The 15,000-nt window shown below is 40.8% G+C and overlaps 1 protein-coding gene across 1 annotated transcript in view; it reads left to right on the top strand.

Annotated features, from left to right (window-relative positions):
* Nucleotides 1-11,617, top strand: part of LOC138864501 (uncharacterized) — a 34,796-nt gene extending 23,179 nt beyond the window's left edge. Inside the window, exon 2 of the mRNA XM_070131661.1 lies at nucleotides 10,309-11,617. Within this exon, the coding sequence (XP_069987762.1) occupies nucleotides 10,309-10,563 (255 nt within the window). The 3' untranslated portion in view covers nucleotides 10,564-11,617. The remainder of the gene's footprint in view (nucleotides 1-10,308) is intronic.
* Nucleotides 11,618-15,000: the final 3,383 nt, after the last annotated feature.

The following is a 15,000-nucleotide window of genomic DNA, read 5'->3' as shown; positions in this document are numbered from 1 at the left end:
ATATCTAAAATAAAAAAGGTTATTATTTTAGCAAGATAATGATATTCATAACAAAATGAATATCATCGTCACAACCACTGGTTGTGAAGATGATAATGAAAACAATATGATATTCAATAATGTAATGTTGCTAAGGGTATTCCGTTTTCAATGGAATAGCATGACCAGTCATGGGCGGCAGTGCTGACCTAGTGGTAACAATAATCAAAATGATTTGAATGATTATAAAAATCCTGATAGTAATTGATAATATTGACATTAATAATGGAGGCAGTGGTGGCCATGAAAATTGTTATTTCAACTACTGACAGTTACTGAGAACGTATGCTTAATGCTTAGCAATCTTATAATTCAAATATTTACAACTCACTTGAGATTGTTGTACACGTGGCCACTAGAGCAACCTGTGTTGCAAACGTCCATGAAACGTCTGTATAGCTTGACGTTTTGAATAGATAAGGATGTGTTCTTGAATACTTATATTTGTTCATGTGGTAGAATGGCGTCACACAAACTTTCGTTGACGACAGAATGCCCTTTTTATACAACTAGGGTTTAGAGAGTCATTGTATGAAGTATATCTGAAAGGGACTGTCAATCGCATGGGTCAGCTTCTTTGACATCAGAGCGATGAAAAAAGTGCGACTCAGAATGTCAATCATAAGACTGCCAAATTAGGACAATATTCCTAATAGAGAAAAGCTCAAGTTACGCATGTCTTTACCGCAGGATATTTACAGCTCAGTAATATCAAGTCAAGCTGAACGCTTTTTGGTTGTCATGTTAATAGCTTATTAATATTTCGAGTTGCAGTGGCGATCATGGGAGTTATGAAAATCACTATTTGTTGACGAAGAGAAAGAAAGGATGTTGGTATGTATGATCGTGTGATGCAAGAGACGAGTTCTGTTCGTTTGGTAGATTGCGTGGCGACGAAAGCGCACCGTGCGAGTTAATATTTGATTTGCAAGTAACTTCTCCGTCCGAATGTCGTTTTATTTGTTACTGCAGATTATAGGATGATAATTTACGTCTATTAATTTTAGAAAGTTACTTTTTACACATGTAGATTTGCGTACGTTTACGAATAGTTATTTTGTAGTGTGTAACCGGCGAGAAGAGAGAGAGAGAGAGAGAGAGAGAGAGAGAGAGAGAGAGAGAGAGAGAGAGAGAGAGAGAGAGAGAGAGAGAGAGAGAGAGAGAGAGAGAGAGAGAGAGATGATAGATAGATAGATTATAGATAGATAGATTATAGATAAACAGATAGATAGATGATAAACAGATAGATAGATAGATAGATGATAGATAGATAGATAGATGATAGATAGATGATAGATAGATAGATGATAGATAGATGATAGATAGATGATAGATAGATGATAGATAGATAGATGATAGATAGATAGATGATAGATAGATAGATGATAGATAGAGAGATGATAGATAGAGAGATGATAGATAGATAGATGAAGATGAAGAGAGAGAGATTTTGTATATATATATATATATATATATATATATATATATATATATATATATATATATATATATATATATATAAATTATACACACACACACACACAGAGTATATGAAATGCGTTACGGCTTATTCACAGTCGTTTCGTGCCGTCATTTCGATGCTCAGTCCTATATTAGCATGGTATATTAGTATAATATGGAATGTTCGCAACAAGCTTGTAATTTAGGAGTAAATCGGTATAGTCGATGAACTTAACAACTAATTGATATTGAAAATGTATGGCAGGTACGCAATTTCAATTATTGTCCATAACTCTTTCTCTTTGTATTAATCCCACTCTCTCTTTTTGCTCTCTCGCTTTCCTTTGTCTTCACTGTTCCCCTCTTACTCTCTTGGATCTGTGTAGTAAACAGCAGGAAGTGTATTGTATGCAGATACTATATAACAGCTTTCGCTCAGGTTGGCATCCGGTTGTGAAGACTTTTCAGGCGATTGAAGCCTTCATGGAATCCTTGATTTCTTATCGCCTCTATGCATGTATGAAAATATATAGATTCTGATCTAATAGATATGCTTTTTCATATACACAGTGAGGGGAACTGCTTTCCACAAGGAAAGAAAATGAAGCTGCATGCCAAGCTTGCGAAACTGTTGGTCTGTATCCCTCTCCCTTGTGAATATTTCATGAAACATAGGGAAACACAAAGGAAAACTGTTTTCTGTAATTGTTCAAATCATAAGCAATAAAATAGTTATTGCATCCATGTAGGAAAAGGTATTATTTTAACGGTCCATTGCCTTGTGATTCCAAATAATGATAATTTATTTTAATAAGGCTATATTATTATCATGTTTCAGAAAACAGAATATAGAATATATAGACAACTCTAAAATATATAAATTAATATCAGCAAGTTATATTTCATGTGTTTTTATTTCTTGTACGAACGTCAGCTGTCAAACCCAAACCTTCAAAGAGAAACCGGCGTTTATCGACCCCCTTTTGACCCCAGGCGTTTATCGACCCCATTTGACCCCCAGGCGTTTATCGACCCCATTTGACCCCCAGGCGTTTATCGACCCCATTTGACCCCCAGGCGTTTATCGACCCCATTTGACCCCCAGGCGTTTATCGACCCCATTTGACCCCCAGGCGTTTATCGACCCTATTTGACCCCCAGGCGTTTATCGACCCCATTTGACCCCCAGGCGTTTATCGACCCCATTTGACCCCCAGGCGTTTATCGACCCCATTTGACCACCAGGCGTTTATCGGCCCCATTTGGCCCCCCGGCGTTTCTCGGCCCCATTTGACCCCCAGGCGTTGATCGACCCCTCTTTTGACCCCCAGGCGTTGATCGACCCCTCTTTTGACCCCCAGGCATTGATCGACCCCTTTTTTTGACCCCCAGGCGTTGATCGACCCCTCTTTTGACCCCCAGGCGTTGATCGACCCCTCTTTTGACCCCCAGGCGTTGATCGACCCCATTTGACCACCAGGCGTTTATCGACCCCATTTGACCCCCAGGCGTTTATCGACCCCATTTGACCCCCAGGCGTTTATCGACCCCATTTGACCCCCAGGCGTTTATCGACCCCATTTGATCCCCAGGCGTTTTTCGACCCCATTTGATCCCCAGGTGTTAATTGACCCCTTTCGACCCCCAGGCGTTTATCGACCCCATTTGACCCCCAGGCGTTTATCGACCCCATTTGACCCCCAGGCGTTTATCGACCCCATTTGACCCCCAGGCGTTTTTCGACCCCATTTGATCCCCAGGTGTTAATTGACCCCTTTCGACCCCCAGGCGTTTATCGACCCCATTTGACCCCCAGGCGTTTATCGACCCTATTTGACCCCCCGGCGTTTATCGACCCTATTTGACCCCCAGGCGTTTATCGACCCCATTTGACCCCCAGGCGTTTATCGACCCTATTTGACCCCCAGGCGTTTATCGACCCCATTTGACCCCCAGGCGTTTATCGACCCTATTTGACCCCCAGGCGTTTATCGACCCCATTTGACCCCCAGGCGTTTTTCGACCCCATTTGATCCCCAGGTGTTAATTGACCCCTTTCGACCCCCAGGCGTTTATCGACCCCATTTGACCACCAGGCGTTTATCGACCCTATTTGACCCCCCGGCGTTTATCGACCCCATTTGACCCCCAGGCGTTTATCGACCCCATTTGACCCCCAGGCGTTTTTCGACCCCATTTGATCCCCAGGTGTTAATTGACCCCTTTCGACCCCCAGGCGTTTATCGACCCCATTTGACCCCCAGGCGTTTATCGACCCCATTTGACCCCCAGGCGTTTTTCGACCCCATTTGATCCCCAGGTGTTAATTGACCCCTTTCGACCCCCAGGCGTTTATCGACCCCATTTGACCACCAGGCGTTTATCGACCCTATTTGACCCCCCGGCGTTTATCGACCCCATTTGACCCCCCGGCGTTTATCGACCCCATTTGACCCCAGGCGTTTATCGACCCCATTTGACCCCAGGCGTTTGTCGATCCCATTTGACCCCCAGGCGATTATCGACCCTTTTGATCCCCAGGCGTTTATCGACCCCATTTGACCCCCAGGCGTTTATCGACCCCATTTGACCCCCAGGCGTTTATCGACCCCATTTGACCCACGGCATTTATCGACCCCTTTTGACCACCAGGCGTTTATCGACCCCATTTGACCCCCAGGCGTTTGTCGATCCCATTTGACCCCCAGGCGTTTATCGACCCCATTTGACCCCCAGGCGTTTATCGACCCCATTTGACCCCAGGCGTTTATCGACCCCATTTGACCCCCAGGCGTTTATCGACCCTATTTGACCCCCAGGCGTTTATCGACCCCATTTGACCCCCAGGCGTTTGTCGATCCCATTTGACCCCCAGGCGATTATCGACCCTTTTGATCCCCAGGCGTTTATCGACCCCATTTGACCCCCAGGCGTTTATTGACCCCATTTGACCCCCAGGCGTTTATCGACCCCATTTGACCCACGGCATTTATCGACCCCTTTTGGCCCCCATCGACCCCATTTGACCCCCAGGCGTTTGTCGACCCCTTTTGACCCTCAGGCGTTTATCGATCCCATTTGACCCCCAGGTGCTTATCGATCCCATTTGACCCCCAGGCGTTTATCGACCCCATTTGACCTCAGGCGTTTATCGACCCCATTTGACCCCCAGGCGTTTATCGACCCTATTTGACCCCCAGGCGTTTATCGACCCCTTTTGACCTCCAGGCGATTATCGACCCCTTTTGACCCCCAGGCGTTTCTCGACCCCTTTTGACCTCCAGGCGATTATCGACCCCTTTTGACCTCCAGGCGTTTGTCGACCCCTTTTGACCTCCAGGCGATTAACGACCCCTTTTGACCTCCAGGCGATTATCGACTCCTTTTGACCTCCAGGCGATTATCGACCCCTTTTGACCCCCAGGCGTTTGTCGACCCCTTTTGACCTCCAGGCGATTATCGACCCCTTTTGACCCCCAGGCGTTTCTCGACCCCTTTTGACCTCCAGGCGATTATCGACCCCTTTTGACCTCCAGGCGTTTGTCGACCCCTTTTGACCTCCAGGCGATTAACGACCCCTTTTGACCTCCAGGCGATTATCGACCCCTTTTGACCCCCAGGCGATTATCGACCCCTTTTGACCTCCAGGCGATTATCGACCCCTTTTGACCTCCAGGCGATTATCGACCCCTTTTGACCACCAGGCGTTTGTCGACCCCTTTTGACCTCCAGGCGATTATCGACCCCTTTTGACCTCCAGGCGATTATCGACCCCTTTTGACCTCCAGGCGATTATCGACCCCTTTTGACCTCCAGGCGTTTGTCGACCCCTTTTGACCTCCAGGCGATTATCGACCCCTTTTGACCTCCAGGCGATTATCGACCCCTTTTGACCCCCAGGCGTTTGTCGACCCCTTTTGACCTCCAGGCGATTATCGACCCCTTTTGACTCCCAGGCGTTTGTCGACCCCTTTTGACCACCAGGCGTTTGTCGACCCCTTTTGACCTCCAGGCGTTTGTCGACCCCTTTTGACCTCCAGGCGATTATCGACCCCTTTTGACCTCCAGGCGATTATCGACCCCTTTTGACCTCCAGGCGATTATCGACCCCTTTTGACCCCCAGGCGTTTGTCGACCCCTTTTGACCTCCAGGCGATTATCGACCCCTTTTGACCTCCAGGCGATTATCGACCCCTTTTGACCCCCAGGCGTTTGTCGACCCCTTTTGACCTCCAGGCGATTATCGACCCCTTTTGACCTCCAGGCGATTATCGACCCCTTTTGACCTCCAGGCGATTATCAACCCCTTTTGACCTCCAGGCGATTATCGACCCCTTTTGACTCCCACAACCATAGTATCAACCCAACTGTGTTGATACTATGGTAGAAAAACCCACAATGCACAAACTAGATTTATTGAAGTAAGTGAGACAAGTTTCGGGATCGTATAAACTAGATTTATTTAAGTAATTGAGACAACAGTTCTGGCCATCGAGGACGATTCCGAAATTGTGCATTATGGGTTTTTCTACTAATGAAAGGATTCTGCAAGCCAAGCATATTGAATTTAAAGATAGGATGACAGTGACTCATCACATATAAAGGGGAGAAAATCCCCCAAACCATTAAAATTGCTGAGGGCATGGCATTTTTCAGGTGTGCTGTCTTCAAATCACTCACCCCAATTTACACTAACGTGCTTGTTCCCGCGAGCAGCTACATTATACTGCGTGGCTGCTCACATGAGCCGGGAGTGCGCCGAAAAAAATCGCAAAGGGAAACTTGAACACAATGCAAATTCTTCATTAAGTGCATACTATGCGAACAATAGAAAAAAACAAATTGCTAAAGAAGCAACAGGCCATTCTGCTTTCCCATTCCCTCGCCTTAATGATGAGGCAGAATTCCCCTAGCCTGGGAGGATAAATGTAGCGAGGTATGGTGAACGAAAACAGTCGGTCTCTCCAGCCTTACTATCAGCACCAGCACCTACTCCAGCGAAAGCTTGTGTCTTCTTCGGTCCCTTCAGTGCCAGTTTCAGCACCTGCTACTTTGGCATCGACTTCAGCACCTGCTACTTCGACGTCGACTTCAGCAACTGCTACTTCGACGTCGACTTCAGCAACTGCTACTTCGACGTCGACTTCAGCAACTGCTACTTCGACGTCGACTTCAGCAACTGCTACTTCGACGTCGACTTCAGCACCTGCTACTTCGGCGTCGACTTCAGCAACTGCTACTTCGACGTCGACTTCAGCAACTGCTACTTCGACGTCGACTTCAGCAACTGCTACTTCGACGTCGACTTCAGCAACTGCTACTTCGACGTCGACTTCAGCACCTGCTACTTCGACGTCGACTTCAGCAACTGCTACTTCGACGTCGACTTCAGCAACTGCTACTTCGACGTCGACTTCAGCAACTGCTACTTCGACGTCGACTTCAGCACCTGCTACTTTGGCATCGGCTTCAGCACCTGCTACTTTGGCATCGACTTCAGCACCTGCTACTTTGGCATCGGCTTCAGCACCTGCTACTTTGGCATCGACTTCAGCACCTGCTACTTTGGCATCGACTTCAGCACCTGCTACTTTGGCATCGGCTTCAGCACCTGCTACTTTGGCATCGACTTCAGCACCTGCTACTTTGGCATCGACTTCAGCACCTGCTACTTTGGCATCGGCTTCAGCACCTGCTACTTTGGCATCGAGCAGCCACCCCAACTCTCAGCTTCCCCAGTTCCCTCGATAGTAGAGGCAACCAATCATCCTGACGCAAAGAGCGGATGTTCCAAGCTCCCACCCTGACTTCCCTTCTGAGGTTAACCCTCGGGCAGTCCCTCTGGGTGGACGCCACCTCTGCACTCCCGCCGACGCTGCCCCACATAAAAAGGGGCAGCAGGTTGCAGGACCCATCATCCACCTGTGGGGTTCCCAAGGGATTTGCCCCACAAGCTTCATTCCGTGCTGGCGGATGCCGGTGGGGCATGACCCTGTACCTCTGGGGCCTCCTGCTGCTCCGAGATCCCCTACAGTTCAGCCTGGGACTGCAAGGCACCAGTTTCCATAGGTGGCCAGGAGGAGGCACTGCAGAAGTCTCAATGATGGAGAGGCTATGCACTGGCAGGGGAGACTAATGCAGTGCTGCTCCCACTTTCGCACTAGGCTAGCCAGCGGTGGCAGCTGCAAGCGAGAAGGCATGCAACCACTTAACGCTATCTAGGCTACCACATCATCGCTTCACACCATCCTGCACATGAAGCACCCACCCACTGTCTACATTATACAGTCACCCAATACAATGTTCACGGTGAAGAGACAGGGTTAAAGATACAACACCCTATAGTATTTTGTTTTTATTATTCTCTGTGTCGGAACCACAGCACAACAGTCCGACTAAATAGTCAAATGGTTCTGGGCTCAGTATCTGAGTGTTGTACTTTTAGGTATTTCTCCTTTTGATTACACGTTCCTATGTGTTCATTTAACAGTAATATAGGTACCTTGTTATCAGTCAGTTCTGCGCATCAAGTGTTAGGATAGACTAAGTAAGAGACGTGGATGATTATTTTTATTTATTTGTTTTTCTACCCCACCATTCTTAAGATCTCTTTTGAGATAATCAATCTCCCTCAAAATAAAGACTAATCAGCAGATTTTAACGAAATATTATATCTTAGATTTCCTCAGCCCTGGATTCATCTCTCCCCTAAATAATATTTTAAAATCAATGTGGCATTTATTTTGATAAAGGACATAAATAAGTTAATGCTTTAATTTACATAGATTTTTTTCCTTGTAATACAATAGTAATTACATTCATTTCCTTGCAATACAATAGTAATTATTCTCCATATGAAATTTGTCCTGAAATTTCAGAAATGAACGCTGCTCCCCTTCCTCCAGTCCCATCCTCCTATCCTCTCTCTCGTTACCCTGCATTCACTCAAAATGATTATATATGATATAATCATAATACTCAATACATCACGATTTGTATCGATACTCTCATACCACGGTAATATCGAAAGTATCGATACGCCCCTTGAAATGTCTAAAAGTTTAAAAACTGTCCAAAATCAGCAACCCAAGAAAAATATCAACATATGTTTAACTGATATCATTGGAATATCCCGTTTCTCCGTGACAAAGCATTCTGGTCAAAGTTGACAGTTTCTCTTACTGTTGCATGTATCTCTCATAAACGGGGATTTTGGAGTTACACCACAATAGCATTTGTAGCTTATGCAGCACAGCTCTGTATAAGAAAAACGAAGATTTTTATCGTAAAAAAACATTTTCATATATGTCTAACTCGCAATTTTCAAAGAAACTATGAGATGATAATACATATCTGGAGAAGTGGTGCTTTAACAGAAACCATTGCCTCAAGTTTTCATTACTAGCACTTTCTCGATGGGATGTTGGGTAGAACAGACTCCTTTCATAAGCCTTTTGTCAAAGTACATGTTTCACCTTCTGTGATACATGGTATTATTAGACTTTCTTTGGAAGGTTATATATCTAATCCATTGCAATAAAAATATCTGATCACTGGTTACAAGGTGGCCAATAAAGAAATGAAATACTCAGTTTTCTCCTCTTAGTATTTGATTCTGATAGATTTTTCTAGACTTCTCATGCATTATTCATCTAATTCTGCATCTTCGCCAACATCATCTGTATGGAAAAGTGTATAAAATTTACATCTAAATAAATAACATATGTTTCACTGAAATATTTGGACAAATCATTCTGAAGTCAAAGTTTTTGCATATTTCTTCACCTTCATCTTCCCTGAAATCCCTTCAGAAATCATGGTGAATGGGAGGTACAGTTCTTGGTAAATCCCTCAGGTCCTTGAGTTTCAACGGGATGATTGCAAAATGGCTGTTGTACAAGTGAGGAGGGAGAATACGACCCAGATGAAGGGGTCGACCCCCTGGTACCTCTCCCATGACGTTGTTTAGATGATGCTGTCGTTTCTTCTGCACAAGCTCCATCCAATCTTCTGGCATGTAGATGTGGTTTCCTGGAACTGTTTTTTCTTTGTTCAAAATGTTTATCATTTAGCAAATACGTCTAGACACCATGATCTTGTGGTTAATTTCACCTATTTTTAATGTTGCTATGGTATAACAGGGCCCGTATCAGTGTTTGCATTGGCTTTGTGTATAAGCTTGATCGGAACTTTCTTCTGAACCTAGAGTGAATGATAGAGTTGATTTGAGCTTATGCTCTGTACTTTACTCTAGGTATCCTTGCCATTAAGATCTTCCTGAGATTTTTTTTACTATAGCCTCGCTTTTGTTGCATATGAGCCTTCATCTTGGATTCTTGAGTTTGGCCAGTGCTGAACTTAATAATTATGTTTTCTGGTAATGTTTCATGCTAGTACCACCTATGTTTCAGAACAGGAACTAGATATCTTTTGGACCACTAGTGCAATGAATAGTGTGCTGTACCTTTAGGCAGTAAAATATGTGTCTAAAAATAGAGAAAATTAGAGTTTGACCACTAACATTTAGTTTTCAAATTCATTACCTTGCCGCCCAGCCGAAAAGCATTTGTCGTAGATATGGAGAGAGAGAGAGAGAGAGAGAGAGAGAGAGAGAGAGAGAGAGAGAGAGAGAGAGAGAGAGAGAGAGAGAGAGAGAGAGAGAGTATTGTGAGCCATGTTGAGCTCAAAATGCCGGAGAAAGTTTCTTTAATCAAACCTGGAATTGTCATAGGAATTGCGTACATATATTAAAGCATTGTTTTTTCTTATTCTTAATATTTGCAATATATTCTTATTCTTCTTTTTCAGGCAAACATGCCTGACACGGTGAAGACGTGGTTGGGCCTCATTGTCTTGGCGTATGTGTATGTCGTGGGCGAGCTGAGCCACTTCCTGCTGGGCATCGTGTCGCGGCCTATGAGCCAGGACCTGCACTACGGTGACCGCGCTTGCCTGCCCAACCCTGAGGCCCCGCAACAGTCGAGCGCTTGCATCACGGCAACCAATGCCACGGCGTACGCTTCCTTTGAGAGCTGTATTTGGTTCACGAATGAAAGCACTTGAGGAGAATCATACCATCTAACCATGCAACATGATTGGTGATGATTATCATGATAATGGCAATATTTATTGTACTAAAGAGTAATATCAATAATGATATTTAGATTGATGATAATAAAAAAATATCTACATTAGTGATAATAACAACTATATTATGGCCATTTATGGTAGCAATTCAAATGATGCAACTGAAAAGTCCAACTAGACCTTGATAATGATAATGAAAGTCACACTAGCATTGACAATGATACTTCTACTATGATAAGAATAAACTATTTTAATAAAAATGAGATGATAATAATGATAATAGTAATAATAAGGATAATGATAATTGTAATGATAATGAAAATAGAAATTATAATTTTGATAATAATAAGAGTATTGTTATAATTATTTTTGTTATTATTGTTACCATTATTATTATTGTAATAATAATGAAAATGATAATTATTATTGTTAGTAGTATTGTCTTTATTGCTAATACTAATATTATTATTGTTCTTAACATTGTTGTTATTGTTATCATTATCATTATTTTCTTTATATACATCATTATGATTATTTTCATTACTATCATAATTATTATTATTTTTATTATTATTATACTTATCATCCCTATTATTATTATCATCACCTCCGCCAAGATTATGTTTTTGGTTTGGTAATTTGTTAGTTTGTTTGTTGGTTAGCAAGATAGCTCTAAAATATTTACAGATTTTTACGAGATCTTTATCTGAGGTGCGCCTAAGTCCAGCGTTGATTGTGGTGGTGATCCGGATCATGATCCGGATCCTAAGCAGGATGCCTCAAAAAGTGATGAACAGGTTTATGAAATCATTACCAGGGATGTGACTTACTCCAACTGCAATGCCATTAATCTTTGGTTGTGATCGGGATCACGATCCGGATGCACGGTTTTTAGAAAAGATTCATTAGCGTTTCGAGATCTGGAAACATAAAACTCTTCAAGCGTGATTTTTATTGTATCGGTGACCATATTGCCTTGGCGGAGGTATGCGCTCTGTGAGTGCTTCAGTTATTATTATTATTGTTGTTAGTACTGTTATTATTATTGTTATTATTATTATTATTATTATTGTTATAATCATTATTATCATTCTTGTATGATAATTATGTTAATAATTATGATTTTTATAGATATAATTATAATTATGAATATGATTATAATTCTGATTGTATTATGATAATGATAATATTATTATTATTACTGTTATTATCATTATCATTAATGATACAACTTTTATTGTTGTTATGATAATATTCATGATAATGATATAAATAATAATTATAATGATAATGATATTAATAATAATTATAATGATAATGATATTAATAATAATTATAATGATAATGATAATAATGATTATAAAGATAGTGGTATTAATAACAATGATAATGATAATAAAGATAATTGTTATTATAATTATTATTATTATTATTATTATTATTATTATTATTATTATTATTATAATCATTATTATAAACATTATCAGCATCATTATCAGCATCATTATCGTTATCATTATCATTATCATTATCAACTCCATTTACATATTCACCAATACCTTAAAACTAAAGCATAAATTCCAGCATTACTAAGGACAAGATATCAAACTTGAGATAACACCATGAAAGTGAGTCAAGTTCATTTATAAGTAAAATGAATGGTGCATTTCATACTCTTAGAGTGAATTCCGTATAGAGCAGTCAAGTAGGTGTGTAAAGCAGGTCATCGACATGTATGTGTGAATAAATGAATGGTTAGTGAGGCAAAAGAACACAGCAATGTTTAAATCCAAAGAATGTAGCAAAAACACAAGCAATAATGAATTATGAGTAAATATACTATATAGAGAGATGAGACATGGTAACTGTAAAATCACAACAATAAACATAAATAATATACACGGGCCAACCGAATATAATAACTGAATAAACTTACATGTAGCTATTTGCTCTGAGAAGAAAATTAAACATACTAAACTTTGCAATGAAAAACACTGAAGACTGAAAAAAAAAAACAGTAAGACAACAATATTATATAAATTGGAGAATGGTTAGGGCAGGGGAATGAGGTGTGAATTGAGGGCGGGTGTCACATGAGTCTGGTCTCAGTGTGTGTGATTTTGTTAGTTTTGATTTTTTTACTGACAAAGAGAGATTAGTAGTGTTTGTGTTAGTTAAGAAAAAGGCAACTTATATGCAAGGTGTAGACGGGTATATGGAGGGCAACAGTTAATTTGGCACTAAAGAGGTACACACTCTTAATAGTAGCAAAGAAGTATTGGGGGTGTATGGTTGAATTGCGACATCATAGCTATGCTGATGAGGGTTTGCAAAGATTTGGCGAGGAAGGTGGGCTGGATTGGCGACTGTAGCGCCGTAGAGCGCGAGAATACATCTTCAGCGACGTCATCAGAGGGAACCACAGGAGCGAATAGTCAGCCCGAAGTAGTGGGTCAGAAGAGGACTCGGTAGCGATGGCTTGGCACTAAGGGAGGCGAGGAGGCACTTCAGCAGGAGCTTCTCTTCGGTGTTGCGAAGCTCTTCCACTGCTGTCACCCCGATGTGATAAGGTTGTGCTTGAGAAGGAAAGGGGTTATTTGGGAAGGCGCATGTGAACCTCCATGAGAGATCTGTGCCCCGGGTGCCGAGGGAGGAGCAGTGATGAGCGAGACCAACATCTGTCTGCATCTCTGTGTCTCCTCTGCTGTCTGCCTCTCTGCCTGACGGGACATCCTTTTATGCAGCTATTCCTTGCGAGGGCATATGCTTGTTTACGCCACAGTAGTGTCAGAAGTGAAAGCAGAGTGAACACCTGCGTCCACTGAAGGAGGAAGACAGCTGCCGGGGACAGAGGTGCGAAAGAGGGAACCATCCAGCCTTGCGAGTATCGGTGACAATTATTACTATTAATGTTCTTCTTGTTCTTGTTCTTCTTATCATTATTGGTATTATCATTATTATTATAATTTCTATCATGTGTCATCATCATTATTAATATCATTATTATTATTATTATTATCATCATTACTATTATTATTGTTGATATTATTATTTTCGCTAGTGTTATTAATATCATTATTATTTATTTTATAATGATAATAATTATTATTGTTATTGTTGTTATTATTTATTATTATTGTTACTAGTGTTATCATTTTTGTTATCATTATCATAGTAATTATTATCATTATCATTATTATTATTGTTATTATAATAATTTTGATAATTATTGTTATTATCATTATTGTTATTATTATAATGATTATTCTTATTCTGAATATTATTAATGTTATTATTATTGTTGCTATCATTAATATCACAATTATTATCATTGTTATTAGAATTTAATTTTCAAGTATTCATTATTATCGTGATTATTGCCATTATCTTTCATAATTATTCATCATATATGTAGATTCGTTATTGCCAGTTGCCATTGTCATTTTTCTAGTCTTAAGTATCATTACAATTGGAAGACTATTAATGATACAAGTATCTTTGTTATCATCATTATTTTCGCTTTTATTGCCTTTATGATTACTAGTTACTTCGGCAGGCGTAAGCCGCCTCTCAAAACTACTTTCGCAGTTATGATGATGATTGTCATGGTTATCATTTATCGTTTTCATTGATATTGTTAACATCGTTTTCATCTTTGTTACTATCTTGTTGTCACCAATATTAACATTATTATTACTTGCGATATTACTAGTATGTAGATTATAATCATTCCCATTGTTATTTTCATTATTATTTCTTAATCATCATGTTAAATGAGGATAATACTTTAATTACCAGTTGTTTATTATTTTCTAAGAGCCATTAGTATTATTATATCAGTTATTGCCTTTATCATCATTATCATAGTATTAATTATCGCGACGCGCCTTCCGCCAAGTAGAAGGGTCTAGTGAATGCTATCATGGAGGCGACGGCGTTTTCATGAACCATTGTCTTGGAAGATTTATATCATGCAAACGATTTCACACATAATCGGCCTTGGCCCATATAAAAGCAATTTTTTGATACCAGGAGAAAAATATTTGCATCATTATTAAAATATTGTGGCAACTGAAGTTAATGGCTCATCATGAGTTGAGAGAATATAAGATTTTGTTTAGTTGAATAGTCGAACACGGAAATATTTCGTAGATGACACTATTCCAGCTACTAGTTAAATTATTTAGTTGGTATAAATTAGAGACAGTTAAATCATATATAAATATACGATGCACACAAGCTATATAGACACAAACACATCTACTCTCGATGCACACACAGACAAACAAAAACAATAATAACAACAGCACAAACATACACTCACAATAATAACGACGACGGCCACCACCACCCACCATAACAACAACTACAACAGCAACAAAACACATGTGTGCAGAAGCGAATAACGTCTTT

This window comes from Penaeus vannamei, chromosome 2 (genome assembly GCF_042767895.1).
Source record: "Penaeus vannamei isolate JL-2024 chromosome 2, ASM4276789v1, whole genome shotgun sequence".
In the NCBI taxonomy this organism is placed as follows: Eukaryota; Metazoa; Arthropoda; class Malacostraca; order Decapoda; family Penaeidae; genus Penaeus; species Penaeus vannamei.
Note: the sequence above shows the minus strand (reverse complement) of the source record. Positions and strands in the feature narration are given on the sequence as shown.